The sequence below is a fragment of the Octodon degus genome, unplaced genomic scaffold (assembly GCF_000260255.1).
Source record: "Octodon degus isolate 3935 unplaced genomic scaffold, OctDeg1.0 scaffold00068, whole genome shotgun sequence".
In the NCBI taxonomy this organism is placed as follows: domain Eukaryota; kingdom Metazoa; phylum Chordata; class Mammalia; order Rodentia; family Octodontidae; genus Octodon; species Octodon degus.
The window spans coordinates 1396411-1417729 of record NW_004524644.1 but is presented as its reverse complement, the minus strand read 5'-3'; the positions used below and the strand labels follow the sequence as shown (position 1 = coordinate 1417729).

General features: G+C 41.3%; 1 protein-coding gene across 1 annotated transcript in view; it reads right to left on the bottom strand.

Moving 5' to 3' along the window:
• Positions 1-21319, bottom strand: part of Cog5 (component of oligomeric golgi complex 5) — a 359771-nt gene that overhangs the window by 6416 nt on the left and 332036 nt on the right. Inside the window, 3 exon segments of the mRNA XM_023719494.1 lie at positions 241-367; positions 8764-8840; positions 14810-15047. Coding sequence (XP_023575262.1) covers positions 241-367; positions 8764-8840; positions 14810-15047 — 442 coding nt within the window.

Here is a 21319-nt window from a genome sequence, read left to right as displayed (position 1 = left end):
GTGGGGATCAAACCACAGCAACCTGAGCCTGACTGCTTTGTGGAAGCAGCCACTTAAAGAGCTGAGCTAAGGGGCAGGCCCCCCGCATTATTATTTAAAGAGCTAATTCTGGATTCTCAGGTAACTTTCTGCACTGCTCCAAAAGCAGAGGCTGGCAGTGAGAGCCTTCCTTGTTCAGTGAGTTTGGCTCACCACAGAGGCACAGCTGGGATTCCTCATGGGGAGGGCTGCAGTCTGTACCTGGAAGGGAGACTTCAGCTCAGCAGGTGCTCTGGTGAACAGAAACTGAAGGATGACACTGAATGGGATGATCTCCCCCAGTGCGGGGCTGTTGGCAACATGTTCGCTTGTCTGGAAGAGCAGTGGTCTACAAGGAAGAGCAGAGGTTAGCTTGGTGCGCAGAGGCCGCAAGGTGGGAATACATTCCACTGTGAGGGAATGCTCTTCCCTAGAGGGCAGCTGTAGGGCTGCCTCCACTCAGTCTGGCGCACATGCATGTGTACGCACCCCCCCCACACACACATACAATGCATACCACGCTGATGCAGCTCTCAGCTCCTTCCTTGACTGTAATCTCTGGGCAATAGGTAAGATGTTACTTCTACGTTACTTAGCAAAATTCTCTCCTAGAGTTCATTTAATTAATTATATGATCTCAAGCTGAGATCAAATACAGCAAAATAAAGGCCTCGGTTATAACAGATTTCTTAGTCAATTCTTTCAGCTTTCATTTTACATACAATCCTTCTTTGGGCTATAATTAAACGTGAATAAAACAAAATATTTTCTAAACAACTTTTGTCTCTGTATACAAAGTTATGACTTTGTCGGCCATTCCATCCAAGTTAGAGTAACTCCCTGTACCATATTTCTGAGACTTACTATTCAATTTTATAGGAGGAGTATGCAGGTGAATCCACACCACTACCAGTCACCTACCACCTTGTGCAAAAGGCTGGTAAGAAGCCAGCATAGCAGAGCATGCCTACCATCCTAGTTACTCAGGAGGCTGGAACAGCAGGACTGCTTAAGGGAAGTGTGAGGCCTGCAATGCAACTCCACCTCCAAAAATTAGATTAGAAAGACCAGCTAGAATAGTTTGAAGCTATTATTCATCCTTCCTTTCCTTTGAGAACTAATGACTATAAGAAGGTGAGCACTAGAGGCCGAATCAAAGGCGCCAGCTGGCTGCAGCACCTCTGAACAGAGATGACTGCAGCCTGGGAGAGCGCACCCTCCCGGCTCCTCCTCCACCGCATCTCAATCACCCCATCTGGGAAAGGAGGCCTGCATGAAACACGAACTTCTTCCTCCCTTTCACCTCAAAGGTCTTAAGGCCAAGGGTGCTCTCAACAGAGAACTGGTTCTTGCTGGACCTTGAAGATTATTTTACAAATTCTTCATATTAACTATTCTTCAACTACAATCTATCTCTACAGGGGCTGTTTTAATTTCAAGTGCTTAATCAGAAACATTTCATCAATTATTTTCTTTGGTTCTGGGGAAATATTTCCTTTCTGTTGTTTCTCATGCAAGGTCTCTGGGAGTGTGCCTAGGGCCTTCCTTGGCCTGGAGGAGGTGCATCCCACATCTGCCTTGACAGTGTCCCCAGCCCAAGTCATGCCACAGACTCTGTGACCAGCAGGTAGGACCCTAGCTGATCACCTTCTCTGACATGAGAAGGCTGCAAAGGGAACTGTGATGTAGGCTGCAGGCTTCCCTGTCAGGGTTGTCAGTGCGTGGCACTTTGCCCAGCTAGGGGAAGCATGATCATAATCAGCCGTGACAGCGATGGCCACATACACTGTGCTTGCAAAGGGCCAGGCCCTGTCTTCCTTCTTTTCCTAGGCTGAGCCACAGTACCAGACACTGCAATTTAAAGAAAGAAAGGTTTATTTTGACTCAGTTTACTGAGCAAAACCTCAACACTCAGAAATGGGACTGACACAGCCATGCTTGCCACAGAGCCTACTGGAATACAGGGAATGGCCTCACTTTGACCACCTGTACCCCACAGGCACAGTGCGCTCATGCCTCCTTCAGCCTATAGTTTCTAAGCAGGAAAGAAAAACAGCAGCAGATATCAGCATCCAAACATCCCACAATGCTCCTGGGTGGCTTCCCAAGACGTACTGGTGCTCAACACAAGTGACACACAGCTTGAGGTGGCAATAAGACATCAGCCCAATCACCTGCAAGGCTGCTCTGGAAGCTCCCATAATCTCAGCACATTGGCTCCAGTCCTTGAAGAAGTGTCCCCATGCCAGTCTCAGACTAATAGCAAGGCCCGGCCAGGCAGGGGATCTGGCCATGGTATATCTCTGCAGTGTGCAGGGACAAAGGGGCCTGTCTAGGTGTGGTGACCACAGACTCAGAGGCCACCTCAGGGACTTTATGGAGCACAGGCTCCAGCCCTATTCATGGAGATCAGTAATCCTGCCTGAACCCAGTGGCCAGCCCATGTGCCTGCCCTGCCCAGAAATCACCGTGATCCCAGGGCCAGCCAGCAGCCTCACGTGAACTCAGAGCTCAGGCAGCAACTGGCCGACCAGAGATGCTCACAGAGGTCCCTGCCTGTCAAGGTCATAGTAGCCTAGCCTGCCCTGCCAGTCATAGGTCAAACACTGCAGCTCTGGCTATGCAAAGAGAAGTTGGGTCAGATAGGAGAGACAGCTGTTTTCTCAGATACACAGACATGGGACTGCAGGGTCAGCAGGTCAGACACCACCAGGAGAAACTAACACAGCTCCTACAATGGACCCAAGAGACACGCCTGACACATATTTCAGAACAATCATCCTAAGAAAGTTCAGCAAACTACAAGAATGTACAGATTTTCAAAAGTGAAATTTGGGAACAAAAGAAGAAAACTGACAAACAGAAACAAAAAATAAAAACTCAAAGAATATAATGACAACTAAAAACATGAAGAGAAAGCTTCAGTAGTAAACTTGCTCAAGCATAAAAGACAGAATTTCCTTTGACTTCCTGTGGTCCTTCACACTGAACCACATCCCCAGATTTTAAAAAACTTTGTATTTTGAGACATTGTGTGGCTGGGCTTGAACTTGAGAACTTGCTGCCTCAGCTTCTTAGAGGGCTGGTAGTACAGACATGTACCATCATAACTAACCCAGAATATTGTAAACTATCCAATTAGGGGAGCAAAAAAGGAAAAAGAATGAAAAGGAATGAAAAAAGCCATGGGAATTACTGGAAACCAACCAAAGAACTGAAGACACACTTAAAGAAATGGTGGCTGACAATTTCCCAAACCCAGGGAATGATGCCAATAACATCCTCAACATGCAGGTACAGAAAGCGAAGCGGTCTCCAAGCCCTAAGAGACGTCAAATCACATGACAGTCACACTTTCTACATTCAAAGATGGAGTTTTGGTGCAACCAGAGGCAGGAAATGCATCACACAAAGTGAGTCAGGAGGGCCGCCAATGGTAGTGCTTTTCACGCTTGAAAACTCTTCCTCTCCAGACAATGAGAATTAGACAGCTGATTCTGTTTCTCTTTGATGTTTTCACCAGGAAATCTAAAGCCAAATTTGAAACTTAGCAATGAAATTAGTTTAATGATTTATGTTAGTTTGCCTGCTATCTGTGCTTTTGCTTTCCTTCAGTATACACTTACTATAAGCTGCATGTGATACAAAGCAGGACAGAGCAAAAAGGGAAGGAGGACAAGAAGTGGGGCACAGACAGGGAGCGAGAGGCCGTGGGGACACAGGGCTGCCCCTGAGTGCAGGCTGCGGTGCCTGTGCAGCAGGCCTTGTGGAAAAGGTCCTGTGTAACCTGGGGTCTGTCTGGCAGTCACCTTCCCTGTGGAGCTCTTAGTCATAGAAGCCATTTTTCTGACAAGATCAAGTCTTTCACAGCTGCCACAGGAGAACTGCCCAAAGGCCACAGAAGGCAGAACTGGCCCTGATCCTGTTGCACTTCCCTGACGTAATTAACCTACAAACACCAAGTGTGGACATTTTATGCCTACTGCTTGTTTTAAGAGATGAACTTGAAAACACCAGCAAGTTAAAAAAAGTAAATCTCCATGTGAAGTGCTTCATGAAACAAAATTAATTAAGGTATTATAAAAAGCAGTTATCCCAAATGTCAAAATGTCATTCTTAGAGAACACTGTTCTCAATACAGCGGTGCTTTCAAAGTTACACTTCCCAGCAGAAGATAGTATTAATTAGCGGAGTACAGGGTTCAGGAGGAAGGACTGCACCTTCCAGATGCGAGGCTCACACTAGTCATTGAGGGCTGTCAGCGGGGGAAAGCTAGTCAGGAAGTTACGTCAGACCCAAGGCGGCTGCTGCTGTGTCCACCTTGACATAGGGAGGGGCCTGGAGTCTATGCACTGAGCTCCAGAGCCAGCCTGGCTAGAGGGGGTGAAGGTGGAAACTCAGGGCCCTTGAGAGAAGAATATGTGCTGAATCCCTGCAGGTGAGAGCCCTAAGATGCTCAGTAGGACATCGGGCTCGAGGACACGAAACCACGGGTTGGGCCCCAGGAGAAAACAGCACAGAGAGAATGCGGGGCAAACAAGCTCAGTGTGGAGAGGTTAGAATCTGTCCTTTCTCAGAAGCCCGCTGAAGGATTCAGCAGAACAGGTGGAGGGGCAGCAGGACTTTTGGGTAGACACTCACGGGCAACGCAAGCGGCCGTTTGCCTGAATGGTCCTGGAGCCTGGTCTGAGAGCCCACATGACAGCGGACAAGGAGACAAGATGAACATATGAGCAGCTGCCACCACCAGACTCCCTTTGCTGATCTCTTTCTGGATGACACACATGAACTTTCAGAAACAAACAGGAACAGGAATGAGATGGAGGGCAGTGGCATAGGCTGGCCAACAGGCCTCACTCAGGAGGCAGTATCTCCAAGGCTCTGGACACATATCTGGCGCAAGTCAATGCTCCACTGAGGGCATTTTGAAACAATACGACTGATAATGTACTAAATATTCAGCCCCTGAATGTCCCTGGGCAATCCCAGCACTATCAGAGCACCAGCAGGCGTCACGGCAAGCCAAACCCAAAAAGGTGGCATGCTAAGACCCAGAGCTTGGAACTAAGGCTCCTGGAATGTCTGGGAAACATTTCAGAGAATGCAGCACGGGGCTGCGATCACAAGTGGAAGACAGGACAGAACGCACCTGGGGTCTTCACCTTAGAAGTGCTACAAGAAGAAAGATGGCCTCCTTCCACGGCTACAAAAACTCAAGCAGGGAAGCGTGGATTTCCCAGAAGCATCAGCATCATCTGGGAACAGAGGACCTGGAGAGCCCCTGCCACTCCCACAGTGAAAAGCAGCCTCTCTCAGTGATTGATGGCTCCCTCCTTCCATCACCCTCAGGTTCAGAGACCCTTGGGACACAGCCCCATCTCCTGACAGCTTTCACTGTGCCCTCATTAAACCTCCATGTCAGGGAGCTGCCAGCCAGGCAGGCTGTGGACACCATCAGGGACAAACTGTCCCTCAGCAGTGAGATGGCGGGCCTTCCTAATGGCCAGATCAGTGTCCCTGAGCTGGCGAAGAGCATGTCATCCCTTTTGTGTCTTCAGCATCACACAGATCTGCACTGACAGTGTCAAAGGTCGGCACTTTCAGGCCTGTGGCCAGAGAGGGTGAGGGTAACAGCCTCACAAACAGGGCTCAGGCACTAATGCCATGCTGGAGAGGGACAGCAATATGGGGACTTGGCAGCTCTAACTCAGAGTCCCCTGAGAAATACAGCCACCTGGGGGCAAATCACTAATGTCAGCCGCTCTCTGAGGAAGCATCTGTCCTGGGTTGGAAAAGGGTCTTGCTGCCTGAGGAATTCTAATGCAACAGTAAAATGGAAATGTATGCAAGAAGCTTGCAGCTTAATTAAACAGTCCACTACTATCACCATCAGGAAGAGGGCCCTGAGGCAGACAGCTTTGGGCTGGGGCAGGTGCTTGCCAGGGCTGCCCGTGTGTGTGTGTTTGTGTGTGCCTCAAAATGAACAGAGGCAGTGGCTTACGTTCATAGCCCTTCTCTTCTCAAGCAGTGCAGCCGAACCCCTCATTGTGCAATGGGACTGGGTCTGAACATCCTAATACACAAGGCTTTCATTTTGGTTATTTTTTTCTTTATTTTAGGGAAGGGTCTACAGGGTGTTCAGGATCTCACTACCAGATCGGACTCAGTGATCCACCTGTTTACAGCTTCCCAAGAGCTGGGATTACAGGCGCATGCCACCACTCCCAGTCTCAATTGCCAGCTCAGGGTGCTCTGGGGGCAGGGCCAGCATGGCAGGCCCTGGGATCAAACCCCTGGCCCCTGTGCCTGCTTGCAGGCACTTTAATCCACTGAGCTATTTGGCTGACCCTTCATTTTGGTTCTTGATCAGTTGATAAAATAGCTGTCTTAGTCTCATCAAATCTGAGAAGGTGCTAGTCTGGTGGATCTGTAGGAATATTCTGCTATTTAAAAATATTTTGCAATTCGTCAGTTTGCCATTGTGGAGATACTGCCTGGGCAGGCTACACTTTTAGGTGAGCAAGGCCTTGGGAGCAAGGGAATTATCCACAGGGATGCTCATGGGGACCAGAACACCTTGGGAAAAGTGCAAGCATCTCTATGGTGGTAGAAAAGAAAAGACTGCTCCCATCAGCGGGGCCACATAGACTGAAAGAGTGCAAAGCCCTATGAAAAATGCAACCATTACTGGCCATGAAACTAAGTGGATTAAAGTAACTCGAAATAGAAATGTCAAAGATTATTTCATGAAGTATAGGTAGTTGCTGTTTCAAGCAACATACATATGTGTTTCTGTAGGAGTGTAATAGGTTTGAGTGTGTCTGTGGGTTTGTATGCAATGGGACCTCAGCTCATGAACACGTGTTGCAAACAATTTGGTTCACAAACAGAAAACATTTGGCAAAATATTGTTTTGTTTGGAAATTCTGCATCTGTGACAAGTACAACCTGTTTCCACCTTTTCCATACCAACACAAATGTGACCATCTTTTACAAAACTGTAGGACAAAATAAATTCATGAATTCAGGTATCACTGCATAGCCAAATTATAATGGCTTCAACAAAATATTTAAATCCCTGAGCTGACCCAAAAGAGGTATCTGAAAATATCTGTGATCTCATTTTAAATATTCCTGAAACCCACCTTGGTACAGATGGTGGCTGGTTAATCCTGATTGCCAACTTGGCCATACTAAAGACTCCTGGAGAGGCGACTGTGCTGGGAGGGTGCCAGGCTGCCCAATGTACTAGTGCACTGAAAAGTTCATGACTGAATGGGCAATCAGGAGATGGCCCAGTTGGAGGAAGTGGGTCATGGGGTGTGACCTCGGGGACTGTGTCTGGTCCCTGGTCCTTTCTTCTCGGGCTCTTTACCTGCTTTTGTGTTCCCAGATGCCTGAGCTGAGACCAGCTGACCACAGACTGCAACTGTGAGTCAAAACAAACCTCTCCTTTAAACTGTGTGCACTGGGCATTTTGTCCCTGCAAAAGGAAAGCTGGCCAATACAGATGGGAAGTAATTTTTCATTTGAAAAAAAAAAGAAATGTGTTGGCATTTAGAAATAAAAAAGTAGCTCTATGTCAATTACAAATGGATAAGGTAAAGCACTGGGCTCCCCTCAATTAGCAACACTGGATTCTCATATTTCTTATGCTATACCTGAACCTTCTATTGTCATCACTTGATTACATAAAAGAGCAAAGTGAACATTTAAAGGATATGCTACTTAATGATTATTTTTGTTTGCAGCACTGGGTTCGTTTTTGAGAAGGTGAATGCCTGGACCTTTATGGAAATACATTAAGTGATCACCATCAGTTATAATGTCACTTTATGCCCTGATATCCCATGTGGCACTCTGTACCCACAAAACTGTTCTAAGTATGAGTTATAGTGATTGCCTTGGCCTCCTTTTTGAGTGTATTTTCTGTACAGGCTGTGATGTGAAGAACTTTGAGAATCTCTGGCTTATGGAATAAACAGCCATAGGAACAACATCTCCTTATCTTCTCAAGACATTCTGCTGAAGACACCAGCCATTAAGTTAATTCAGTATTGCATTAAATCTAAATTGATACAAGCTTGAATTCATACAGCACCAAAAAGGATTTTTTTCTGTTAAGCTGGTTTATCCTTAGATCACAAATATAAATGAACTCAGTTTTTCTTTCTTTCTTTCCATAAGGTTCAACCTCAAATTTTGTGCCCAGCTGCATTAGCCAAGATGCTAGTACATTTAGAGTCCTTCCCAAGACCCATCAGAGTTCAGGTCACTTAATCCTTCACACAAAAGTCCTGTTATGTCCTTATCATGGACTACACCCTATAATCTTTCTAAAACCAACTAGATTAAAATTGAACAAATGAAAATTTCAGAAAACAATGCCTATCCTATTATGAGCTACTTGGTATTATTACTCAATACATTCCTGCAACAAAGGGATTTTAAAATCCCTTTTTTCTTAAAAAAGAAAAAAGTTTCCCCAAAAAGAAGAGAACAAACCTTACAGATTATTCTTACGAACTTAAACTCAAAAAGAGAATATATGCACATTAATTAGTCATTGCATATGATTCTATATAGCCTTCTGATATGAAAAATAGGCTTTTAGGATGCTGTATATCAAACTGTTATTGTCATGGACAAAAATGACTGAATGTTGACAAATTTTATGTAGTTCAACCTACAGCGAAAGAATTTGTTAATAGGATATGAATATATTAACAAAGAATTAGGTCTTACCTGAATGACCTCAGCATTCGATAGGACTTTCCTAAATCAGATACTCGTCTGCAAAATGGACCAACCGCCAACTCCATCTGAAAGATTAAAAGATGCTTCACAGCTTTCATGTCAGACACCCAAGATGGATTTGAGATACATTTGTCACAGAAAGTTGCAGCTTGCAATAAACTCAGGTTTCCTGGACTGTGAGGAAAGTTCTGAAAGTCAACTAAATTTCTGAAAAGGCAAGTTATTAGATACTTTTTACATTGATTTACCAAAGGAACCCAAGATGTGAAAGTAGAAAAACAAGGTGACTGTGGTGGCACACGCCTATAATCCCAGCATTCTAGGAGGCTGAAGCAGGAGGATGATACATTCAAATCCAGCCTGGACAATTTAGAAAGACCCTAAGTCCCAAAAATATGGGGTAGGGGAGAGCTGGGAATCCAGCTTGACTGCAGAGCATTTTCAGTACTATAAAAATAAATCAAAATATTTTTTGTTAAATAAAAGGAAGAAGTATGGTTCATTTCTCTATTGAAATATCAGGCAAAGTTTTCACGACCGTGTGCCTCTACTTCAAGTAGGTATTGCAAGTCTTTTCACAGTGAATGTAAACAATGGGAATTTCTATCATCAGCATGGCCCCAGGATCAGCTCTCTCACCCTTCGGTAGAACACCTCACCCAGCTTCTTTCAGGCACAGATCTCACATCTGTAACATGGAAATACTAAAATCTGCCTGACAGAATTATGTAAATTAAGCAGCTAAATTCCACGAAGCACGCAAGCATGGCACCTAAGTGCTCGGTAAGTGTCAGCAACGACTATCAGTATTTAGAATTTTTTCTTTTAGGTTTTTACTAAATTAATCTGTTACCTGACACAAGAATTTAGCATACTTTTTTCACTTTTCTTTATTTTCTCTTTTTCCTGGAATATTCTGCTTATCATTAATTGGGCGACCTGTTTTTTATCTATGAAGTGTACTCAGATGAGAAACTTTCTCCACTCTTGATATTAAGTATGCACCCCAATAGAAGAGACTTCAGAAAATGGCTGAGAACAGGCTGCTCTCTGGAGTGCAGCGTCTTTATTCGAGCAAATCACAGAAAAGGAAGTGAGCTTTCTGTCCTGCTGGCAGCCCCATGAAACTGCTCAAAATCTCCTCCCCATTGGTAGACCACAGGGCCCTAATCAGACATTCATTTAGAAGTATGTTTGTCTGGCTATTAATTGCCAGGTACCAAGTCACACGCGGGAATAAAATGATGACTTCAGGTGTCTTGCCTTCAAAGAAATTTTAAATTTAGTAGAGAAAAGGGTATTCATTTATTCAAATAATGATAAACAAAATGATGAGAGGTTGTTAGCATATATAAATATACATTCAAATTCTTATGATTTTGAAAAAAATTGTTTGAATAAATGTATGTTACACACATAATAATTATTATTAAGCAAAATGCTAAGTGTCAAGGAGAATTGGAGGGCAGCTTCCTTGAGATGTCTTGAAAATATGAAGTGGCCAAGTTAATACCTGACAGGATAAAAGAGTGTGTACTATATTTCCAAGACAGAAACTTTACATAGTTGGAAGATACTAAAATATATAAGTGTAAGAGAAAAAAGGAAAATCTAGGGGGAAAAAAAGCCAGGATTCTTACCAACAACACAAAGCACAACAGCTGTGAGCCATCTTTCTCAAACTCAAAAAACAGAGGGGCTATTCCTGGGACCTGCCTAGTTTACTCACTTCGCGGGAGCTTCTGGTTTCCTTCCTACGTATCACTGACTTTATACTGACTGCAAAGAAAGATGTGATCATCAGGTAGCTCTGACCTGGTAATTTCACTCACATACTCAGCTGTATATATTTTTAAACACTGTATAGATTTTTAAGCACTGTGTCTGAAATGTTTTGGTAAAATTAAAAAAAAACAACAAAAAACAAAACCCTGCTGGGTTCACTATCTTCAAAAATCAAACCAAATAATGTTCTGACCTAGTACTTGAGCATTTAAAACAATAAAATGGCAGGGGAAAGTTACTGTGTGAGCAGATGACCTCAGAAGGCTGAGGAATCTATGATGATGCAAAACACTGCCATGCCACAGGACAATTTCAGAGTGGTGAATGTTTTGAAGTAAAATTTTCATCCATAATGGACCTGTTGGGTTTTGGAAATCATTTTTTGCTGCCAGAATTCCATCAAACAATAAAGGCTGTTTTAAAGAGCAGGAGTGTTCCTTTCAGAGGAGGTAATACTACAATTAGCTGTGGGTTCAAAAACAGCCTATGCAGCCACAGGGCACTTCTCCAGCCGTCCTGTGTGGATGGAAGGATGAGCGGTTGGTCGGCTGCAGGCAAGCGGGCTGATTACCAGCTTTTCCTCACCCACCGCAGACACTCAGTAACCACAGGGCATCTCTGGATACTCCCCGAACACTCTTGCCCTGACACTCACTGCTCAGAAAGGGAGGCAAGAAGAATTAGACGAGACACCTAAACCCTGGATAGCTTCTTTTCTAAATGTGTACTTTCGGAGCAAAGTGAAAGTGATATAAATGTATACTTAAAGGGGATTAGAAGACTCACACATAGAAAGTGCTAGAAGTGCCACTAAACAATTTAATGTTAACTTAACGAGCCATCCTTCCCCTCAGGGAGGAAAAGAAATGGGTAGATGGGGAGCAGGTTCCAGAGGGCACCTCAGGCAAATCTGAGGAGAGATTCAGGCTCAGTGGATGGAGCCTCAGGGGACTTGGACAAGTGCAATGCTGTCAGAACTGCTACGTGATGAATGTAGATGAGGAGACCATGTGGTCACAGCAGGGAGTTAATTACCTGTAGGAAGCCACCTTGAGCTGGTGACCTGGATTCCTCAGGGGCGGGTGTCAGCACCTCCCTCACCATGACCCTCCAGATGGCACCCTGCAACTACTGTCTCTGTCTGCACTGTGGCCAAGGAGGAGCAGTTCGGATTCTTTTTAAAAAACTCTTAAAATATATCATAATCTGCCTATGCAATTAGATTTTATGCCAGACCTACTGGTCCCTCTAAAGCTTGGTCTCTCTGTGATTTATGCCAGAATAGTTGGCACTTTATCACAGGAACCCTTTCAAACGCACAGAGCATTTGTGTGTTCTTGGTTCCAGTGACCTCAGTGGCTTTTTTAAATTCTGAATACAAACTGATAGAACTTTCAATAATGAGGGAGTTAAAAGGTTTCCTAGCTCACAGTGGGTGCTTGTCATGAATATAAATGTCAGGGTAAAGCTACTTATTTAAGTGTTATGACTAACCTTGGAAAAACACTTCCAACCCAGCACAATTCTGAAGGCAGAGGTAAAATAACACAGAACTATAACTGTGGGCAAGAAACAAATCCAATGAAATACAAACTCCACATTCAAAATTTAATTTTTTTGGCAGTATTGGGGACTGAGCCCAGTGGCACTCCATCACAGCATATACCCTCATCCTTTTTTATCTTGAGACAAGATTATGCTAGCTTTCCCAAATTTTCTTCAAACTTACAATCTTTCTGTCTTATCCTCTTGAGTTGGTGAGATTATAGGTGTCTCCTACCATGCCTGGTTCAAAACTTAAATTAAAAAATGGGGACAGGAAGCTTGACATCATAGCTGGACCACATCTATCAAAGCTACTTGGTTATAAATATAACTGCCACGGTGCTTCCATCTGCCTTTCCTGTGCCTGTAACCCGCAGGGCCAGACCCACACCCAGGTGAGTGGTGGGCTGCTTGGAAATTGGGACTCACTGCACAGGTGTGGACCAGGTGCCTGCCCCCTTACTACTACAGGCTCCAGCCAGCAAATGCCTCTGGGGTGCCGGAAAGTACACTCTTGTACTACTACGCAAATGTTATGTGTATAAATACCTTTTCTATATTTAAGGAAAAAAGCAGACAACTTCAACTGACCCTAAGTCAGGAATAATCACTGACAAGTTTCATCTATGTTCAGGGAAGGGATTAGAAAAATTTGACACAAAAACAGTGATAAAATTATCAATAAGGGTAATCTGTCTTAAGAAAAAAGGATTGCACATCAAATTCTGAATCCTGCAGCTTGGAAAGGCAGATGCTCCCCTGCCACGGTGGCCAGGCCCTCTGAGTGCTACAGGCTGAGCAGCAAGGGCTAAAGGACAATGCCTCCCACCTCTCAAGACTCACAGGCAACATATCATTAAAGTGAAGTCTCCATGCGCCAAGCCCGGCAGCTTGGCCCTCTCCTGCCTGGCTGCCACTCTGATTGGATGTGAAATGCTGCCTCCAGGAAGGTGACTCAAGAACCAGCTGGAGCAGAACATAAACAAGCTGGGGAGGGGTGGATGGGGATGGGAACAGCACGGAGGAGGAAGGGGAGAAGAAGAGAGGCCAGGCTGAGTAAGGCTTACAATGTTGTTAACAATTTAGGACAGGTCCTAGGACATCACTGTGTGTTCATTTTAATAAGCATCCTATAATCCAGTAAGAGAAAAGATACTTTTTATATAACTCTCTTTAATTTACCTGTAAAACAAGGAAAAATGTACAGATGCCTAAGAATAAAGGTGACAAAAATAGAGAAGAAAAAGGAGCACCAAATTAATGGGAACATTTAATTAAGTTTTTTTTTTTTCCTGTGTGGCTGCTAAAAGCATATTTCTCAGAGGGAAGGCTCTTTTTCTGTGTGTCATCTAGTGGCCTCATGCATATCATTTGGAACTGCAGACAAATAACTGCCAGGTCAGTTAATAGGCAAAGAACCTGGCTCTTGAAACCTTTGGTTTGTTGATTTGTTTCCTTCTTAAAATACATCAGGCCCCAGGGACCCAGGGAGTACCTGACAGACATCACACAGGCAAGATCTGTTGGCGCAGGTCCTTAGCAAGGAACCAAGATACACTTCTGAATACACTCAGAAATAAATAGCCACATTAACATTTATCTTTATAAGCAGGGAGAATCTGGCGAACTACTACAAAGACTCCATTTGAGTAACTACTTAGTCTAGTAAAGCTAAGAGTTTGAAAGGCTTAAAAATTGACTTCACCTATAGCATGCTATGTAATAAGAATCATCTTGTTTGTGAATTCTTTCATGAAAGGGGGTATTTGGGATTTTTTTTTTCTTTGCCTCTGATACTTCAACTGGAAGGTTTTTAAAAAAAATCTGTTCTAAAATAAAAGTAAAAGTCTTTCTACAAGAGCTAATTATGTTCTGCTATTTTAATTTCATTCTCTCAGAAACATCAGAGAGCCTGGAATGATTTCATAGCAGGCCACAGACAAACATCTCTATTTACATGAGGGGGCCAAATAATCACAATTTATATCTAGCTGGTCCCCTGTGCAACTCAGTGAATTACAACACATCCTTGGAAGGCTGGGCTGGCCTCTGTGGGATTCTCTGGAGTTCCTTCTCCTTAAATGACAACAGGTAGCCACTTTCTAGTTTCAAAGGCTACTTCATTGCCTACGTCATCTTCCAGCAAGGTCACATCAGTTAGTCTTATCAATACTGACTTAGTGGGATGGTAAAATAGTTGAGAAAGGCCCATTTTATTTAACAACATGAAAAGTTTATTGATTGTATAATGAGCTACTTTACCTTACCCTTGAAAGATCAGAAATGAAGAATGATTATTTTGTTAAACACAACAAATTAAATATCTACTACAAAAACATCTTTAAGCAGAGTGTGATAGTGCATGCCTGTAATCCCTGATCTCAAGTTTGAGGCCACCTGGGGAGCACAGAAAGACTGTTACAAAATTTTTAAATGGCTGGGGATTTTAAAGCTCAATGCAAAGGGGTTTAATCCTCAAGTACTGCATCAACAAACAAAACCCTTTAAACTACTCTTCACCATTCATTTCCTCATTTATCATGGTGCTGGGAATCAAATTTCTTTTCTTCTCTTTTAAAATTTAGCAAAATAGTTTTTAAGTGGGTTTATTTTACGTGATAGCTCTTTCTAAAAGCCTGATGAACAGACAGCCTTTTACTAAGACTGAAGCATGTGCTCCCTTTGCAATTATGCACCCACTTACCTGCGCAAAATCAGCAGCAAGTCGCATTTTCCCGCCTTCACCAAGAGGCCTTATAAGACTGGCATTGCGGATAAAAAGTTTAATTGCTCTTTGGGCAATAGCTTCAGTGTTGTCAAAGACAAAATCTGAGCATTCAAACTGTTTAAAGTAGTCATTCATAACTCTGGCAATGAAACCCTGTAGCTCCTTCATGTACAAGGAACAAGGAATATCAGGCTTTCCTGAGCTGGATAATGACCTGTAAAATTGAAAAAGAAGACAACAGCCACTTTCAGTACTAGTAGAATAAACTACACTGACCCACCCTGCCCCAACTGCTGCTATTTCAAGTCTTAGCACCATTTATTTTTTCCTAAGTGTTAAAGAGCATAAAACAATGTTTCATCATATTCTAAAGACTGTGCTTAGTTATGAGCAGGATTACTGGAGGAATTTTAGAATCCATTTACCAAGAAGATTATTAAGAATGAAGCAGACAGCCATCTGTCTTGGATGAATCACACAAGGGCCAGCCTCACTCTCTGGCCGCTCAGTCCCCACCCTCCACCTCCCAGCCTCTGAGCTCTCTGTGCACTCCCATGTTTTGCCCGGGAAGCCAGTGCCTCAATAATGGAACCCGAAATAGCATTTTACACTTTGAAATGGCAGAAAATGCTGCCCTCTCCAAACAAATTCTTGGCAACAATATCTCTGTTCGTGTGCTATTTAATCAGATCAGGCCAACAGCAGAATTCTGACTGTGGAACTGGTTATGCAACAGGACACGTGGTTTGCATTTTCTCCTCCAGATGATGAGCTCTGGAAAGGCTTTAATTTGGATCAACAGATGATGCCAGCTGATGCTCTATGTTGTACTATTTATAACATATAAATGTTTACAAATGCCCTTTAAAGATTATATTAAAAGAATATGAAATATTTATAGGGAAGAAAAGTGAACCCAAATTAGAAATCACCTGATACTGGCTAACAGATGAGATCATTTGCTACATAAGGCTGAATCTTTTCCAAAAAGCAACTTGTGTTTCCATATTCTGAGAATGACGCAGACGAACTGGGGAGGGTCTAGAGATGAACAAGACATGACTAAAATTCCTAGAGCAAAGGAATGAGGCAAACTTGATGACCATCAAATGTAGAAATGGTTATCACAGATGGAATGTTTAACAGAGTTCCTCATTTCCAGAGCAGACAGAAATGGAGAAGTGAAGCTTTTGTCCCTGCAGGAAGGGATACTGTCTTACTAATGGCAAGGTCTTTGGGAGGTGTGTGGTCAGACATTCCTGTGTGTCACCACAGGATGAAACACTACTGAAGCAGAGGGGAGATTTGGCCAGGCTTGGACAAACTGGCTTTGTCAAATTCAGACCACTACATGGTCTTCCACTATGGAGGTTTTACCAGTATAAAATCTACTGGTCAAAAGTAAATAAATAAAGTGTAATGGTCTCTTTCATATCTTTCCTCTTAACTAAAGTATACAGTGGTGTTATATGTATGAAGTGATAAAATATCTCCACCTTAAATATGTGCTTATTCCTAACTGCTACTTCATACTATCTAACATCACACCACTGTACCCCACCCAAGCCCTATCATCAGCATTCTACTGTTTTTATGAGTGCCACTGTTTTAGATTCCCCAGAGTATAAATACACACTTTTCCTCTGTCTGGTCTATTTCACTTAGTAAAATGTCCTCCAGGTTCACCCTGTTGTAGCAATTGACAGAAATTTCTTGTTTTTGAAGTCTGAATAGCACTCCACTACATACCTACACATTTTCTTTATTGGGTGGCAGACATGTAGGTTAGGTTGATTTCCTAATTTGGCTACTATAAAAACTGCTGCAGTAAATATGGCAGTGCAGACATCTCTCTGACTTACTTCAAGTCTGCAGAATACAGACTCATAAGTTGGGATTGCTAGATCATACAATAATTCCGTTTTTAAGTTTTCTGAGAAAATGCCATATAATGGCTTTTAATGGCTGAAGATACATTCCCATGACAGTATACAAGGGCTCTTTCCTCTACACTTTTATAAACATTAGTGATTTTCCATCCTTTAATAATAGGCTTTCTGACATGTGTCAATTCAGATATCCTTGGGATTTTAATTTTTAAGTTTCTTATAGATTTTTGATAGTAATCCCTTATGGTTAAATTAGAAAAACAGCTGCTTATACCAATGTCATATAGCTTTTTCCTAATGTTTTCTTTTAGTATCTTTTTTATAGCTTCAAGTATTACATTTATGCCTTAAGTCCATTTTGAGTCCTATATGGTATAAGAAAAGGGTCCAATTTCTTCAGCATGCAGATAATCCAGTTTTCCCAAAACCGTTTATTGAAGAGATTATCCTTGTCCATTATGTATTCTTGGCACCTTTGCACAATACGAACAATTTATACAATTTAAAGAGAAACAAGACATTGCCACCTTTGTAAAAAATCAACTGACCTTAAATACCGGAAGTTTGATTCCGGTATAGTTTTCTATTCTTACTGGTTGATATGCTTTTTTTCTATGTCAGTATCATATTGTCTCAATTACTATGGCTCTGAAATACAGTTTGCAGTCAGGAAGAAAGATACTTCAGCTTTGTTCTTTTAATTTCCCTAGAAGATTGACATAGCTGTTCAGGGCTTTTTGAGGTTCCAAATGAATTTTAAGATTTTTTTTTCTTTTTTTTCCTGTGAGAACTGACTCTGTAGATCACTTTCATAACAGGGACATATTTTAACAATATTAATCCATCCAGCACTCAAATACAGAATATGTTTTCATTTATTTCTGTCTTTTTCAATTTATTTCATCTGCATTCCTTAGTGTACTTTTTTAGTGTACAGTAAAGTGTATAGTCTTTCTTCAGTGCACAGCTCTTTCAATTCCTTGATTTTTAAAAAATCTTATTTGGTAAAGGGCCTCACTATATAGCTTGGACCCACAGTGATCCTGCTGCCTCAGCCTCCCCAGCACTGGGAATGCAGGCATGTGCCACCATGCCCTGTTTCAATGGCCAGCATGGTGGGGCAGCATGGCATGCAGAACCAGGGATGGAACCCGGGTCCTTGCACTTGCCAGGCAGGCACTTAGACTGCTGAGCCATCTTTCCAGCCTTGATTTTTATTGAGAGCATCTTGTAAGTATATAAAAATGCTATTGGTTTTATATGATGACATTGTATTCTATGTCTTTAGTATATTTATCAAGTTTAAAAAGGTTTTGTGGGCTGGGGACATAGCTCAGTGGCACAGTGCCTGCCTGGCAAGCACAAGGTCAGGAGTTTGATTCTGGTACAAAAAAAAAAAGTGTTTATTTTGGGTAGTACTAAGAGTTGAACCTAGGGACGCTCACATGCTGGGCAGTTGATCAACTACTAAGCTACATCTCTACCTCCTTTTAAAATTTTGAGACAAGAACTCACTAAAAAAACTCCCCAGGCTGGCTTTGAACTTACAATCCTCTTCCTTCAGCCTCCCAAGTGGGTATCATTCTAAGCATGCAGGATTTGGCCAAGATCTAAGTTTCTTCTGGGAGTTCTTAGGGATTACTATATTTAAAATTCTGGGAGATAGCTCTGTGGCTTAAGCACTTGCCTGGCAAGCTCAAGGTCCTGAGTTCAATCCCAGGTGCAAAAAATAAATAAATAAAAATCTTAAACAGGAAGTACACCCTTTCTTCCACAGTTTCCAACTATTTTTTTCTTTTGTCTTGCTTTAACAAAGAATTCTACTACTACTACTACTACTGCTACTAGTACTACTACATTGAATAAAAGTGGTAAGAGTAGACATTTTGCTTTTTTCCTGATCTTAAAAAATTTTCAGCTTTTCATTAATGAGGACATTATTAACTGTCAACTTGTAAAGTAGGGTCTATACTGAGTTGAGGTATATTCCTTCTATAGCAAATGTGTTCAAAGTGGATCTTTTTAAATCATGAAAACATAAATTTTTTCAAAGGCTTTTCTGCATATAAGGGGATGATCATGATTTAATTATTCATTTTATTAATGTAAAGTATTACACTGGTTGATTTACATTTATGTTAACCACCTTTGCTTCCCAGGGAAAAATCTCACTTGATCATGGTAAATGATTTTTTGAAAGTGTTATTGAATTTGCTTTTGCTATTATTTTGAGGATTTTGCATCTGTGTTCATCAGGATTATTGGACTGTAATTTCTTTTCTGGTGATGTCCTTCTCTGGCTTAGGTATCAAGTAATGCAAACTTCACCAAAAGAGGAAGTATTCTGATTTTTGGTTTTGAAGTTTGAGAAGGACTATTAGTTTCTTTTGAAATGTTTGATAGAAGCGATTGGCCTCTCTGCTTTTTATTTATTTTTTTTGGACCAGAAACTTTCATTACTGGTTTCTTTTCTTTATTTTTATTATTCTCCTCAGATTTTCTATTTCTTCCTGATTCAGTAATGAGAAAGCTATATATGTTCGAAAATCTTCACACAATTTTCCATCACTGCTGTACTATCTTATATTCCAACAGTATAGATAGGTTCCTTTTTCCTATATATTCTAGCCAGAACTGACCTTTTGTATTCTGAATAAGAGCCACTGAGGTATCTTTTACATTATCCAATTTGTTGCTGCATAATTTTTATAATAAATTCCTATGATTCTTTGTATTTCTGTAGTTTCAGTTCTACCATCTCCTCTCTCATTTCTACTCTTAGTTTTCTATCATAGAGGCTAGCTGACAATAATTTTATCTTTTTTAAAACAACTTTTTTCTAAGTCTCTATTTCATTTATTTTTGCTTTGATATTTATTTGCTTCATTATGCTGTTAGCCCTGGCTTGTTCTTTTTCTAGTTTCTTGAAGTGTATCATTAGGTTGTTTGTTTAAGATCTTTTTTGATACAGTACAAGCACTTAATGCTATAAATATCCCTCTTGGAAATTATTTTGCTGCATCACGTAAGTTTTTTTTTTTTTTTTTTTTTTTTGCGGAACCAAGATTGAATTCAGGCCCTTGCGCTTGCCAGGAAAGTGCTTATTTCACCGAGTTATCTCCCTTGCCCCGGTTTTGTTATATTGTATTTCTATTGTCATTTCAGAGTTTTTTACATCTCCCTTTTGGTTTCTCCTTTGACCTACTGGTTGTTTCAAGGCAGACTTCAATATATTTGTGAATGCTCTAGGATTTCTCCTGCTGATGATTTCTAGTTTGATGCCATCGCGGTCACAAATGATTTAAATTCTTAAATTTGATTCGAGTTTAAATTTGTTCAGACTTACTTTGTGGTCTAACATAGGACTTCTCCAAGATCATTACATATGTTCTTTTTATTTTTATTTTTTTTTCCTTTGATCAAAGGTTTATTAGCTTACAAAATATTAACAAGAGCATAAAAAACCACTTTACAGATTTGCATGTTTTCAAAGTAAGGCTGCCATCGATATGCACATCTTCAAATTGTATCTTCATTCCCAGTTGTTCTCTTAGGGGAGAGATGGTAATATTGCTATTGCTCTTCATTCAAGTCTCTTTGAAGAGTGTTGCAGCCAGCAGCACTCAACCGTCTGAGTAGAACTGCACCGTGAGAAGCAGTTGTATCAGTTGTTAGAGGCAAGCTTGTTAGCATTACATTTGAGAGGGAAGTGGTATACCTTTCGTTCTGGCAAGAATATTCATGCTGTTTAATTTTTCAAATTTATGTGCTATTGTTCTAAATCTTCCAAGACAGGTTAAACTTTATATTTTGTGCTATATAGTAACATTTCTAAGGTAGATCTAAGTTGGTGCTGCAGCAGAAACCCTTGCAATAGAGACCTATAGGCCTGGTGACATGTGGCATAGATTTTAAAATAAGCTTTCATATCCCTTACTGTTAATGGAGTCTAATTACTTTTCATTATGTGTGAATGAACACTAGTCTTAGTAATTTTCCTATAAAACACCCAGAGAAAATAAATTTTACTGATCAAAATTATAGTTTAGCACTATAAAAACATTATTCAATAAGAGGAGAAAAATTCTTTGACATACATAACATTCCAAAAATCACAGTGTTCCTTGAAACTTTAAAAGCAGTGGAGATATAGGACTTACAAGTTCTGCATGGATTATCTGGAAATTTAAACTTCGTGAATGTCAAATGTCAACTTTTTAATTTTCTATTTTGATCTTTTTTTTTCTTTTTTTCCCACAAATTCATTGAGAAACAAATAGCAATGAGACAGTTTCAAAACAAACTGGTGGGACAGTTTCAATAATTAATACATTGTATATTCTTCCTAGTGGTTAATTGCTGTACAAGATGCAGACATGACATCCTACTTACAAACACCATTAGAACAAATCCCTCTATTCATTAAGAGAATGTAACTGTATATCGATCCTAGTCATTTGAATAGATACAAAATGGACATTCATCTGCATGCCCTTTTCGTTAAGTTCCGTTATTTGAATATTATAGGTGTGTAAACTCAGCAAAATATTCTAAAAGAGTCCAGTAGCCCATAATAGTATTGGGTCTTCTGCTTGAC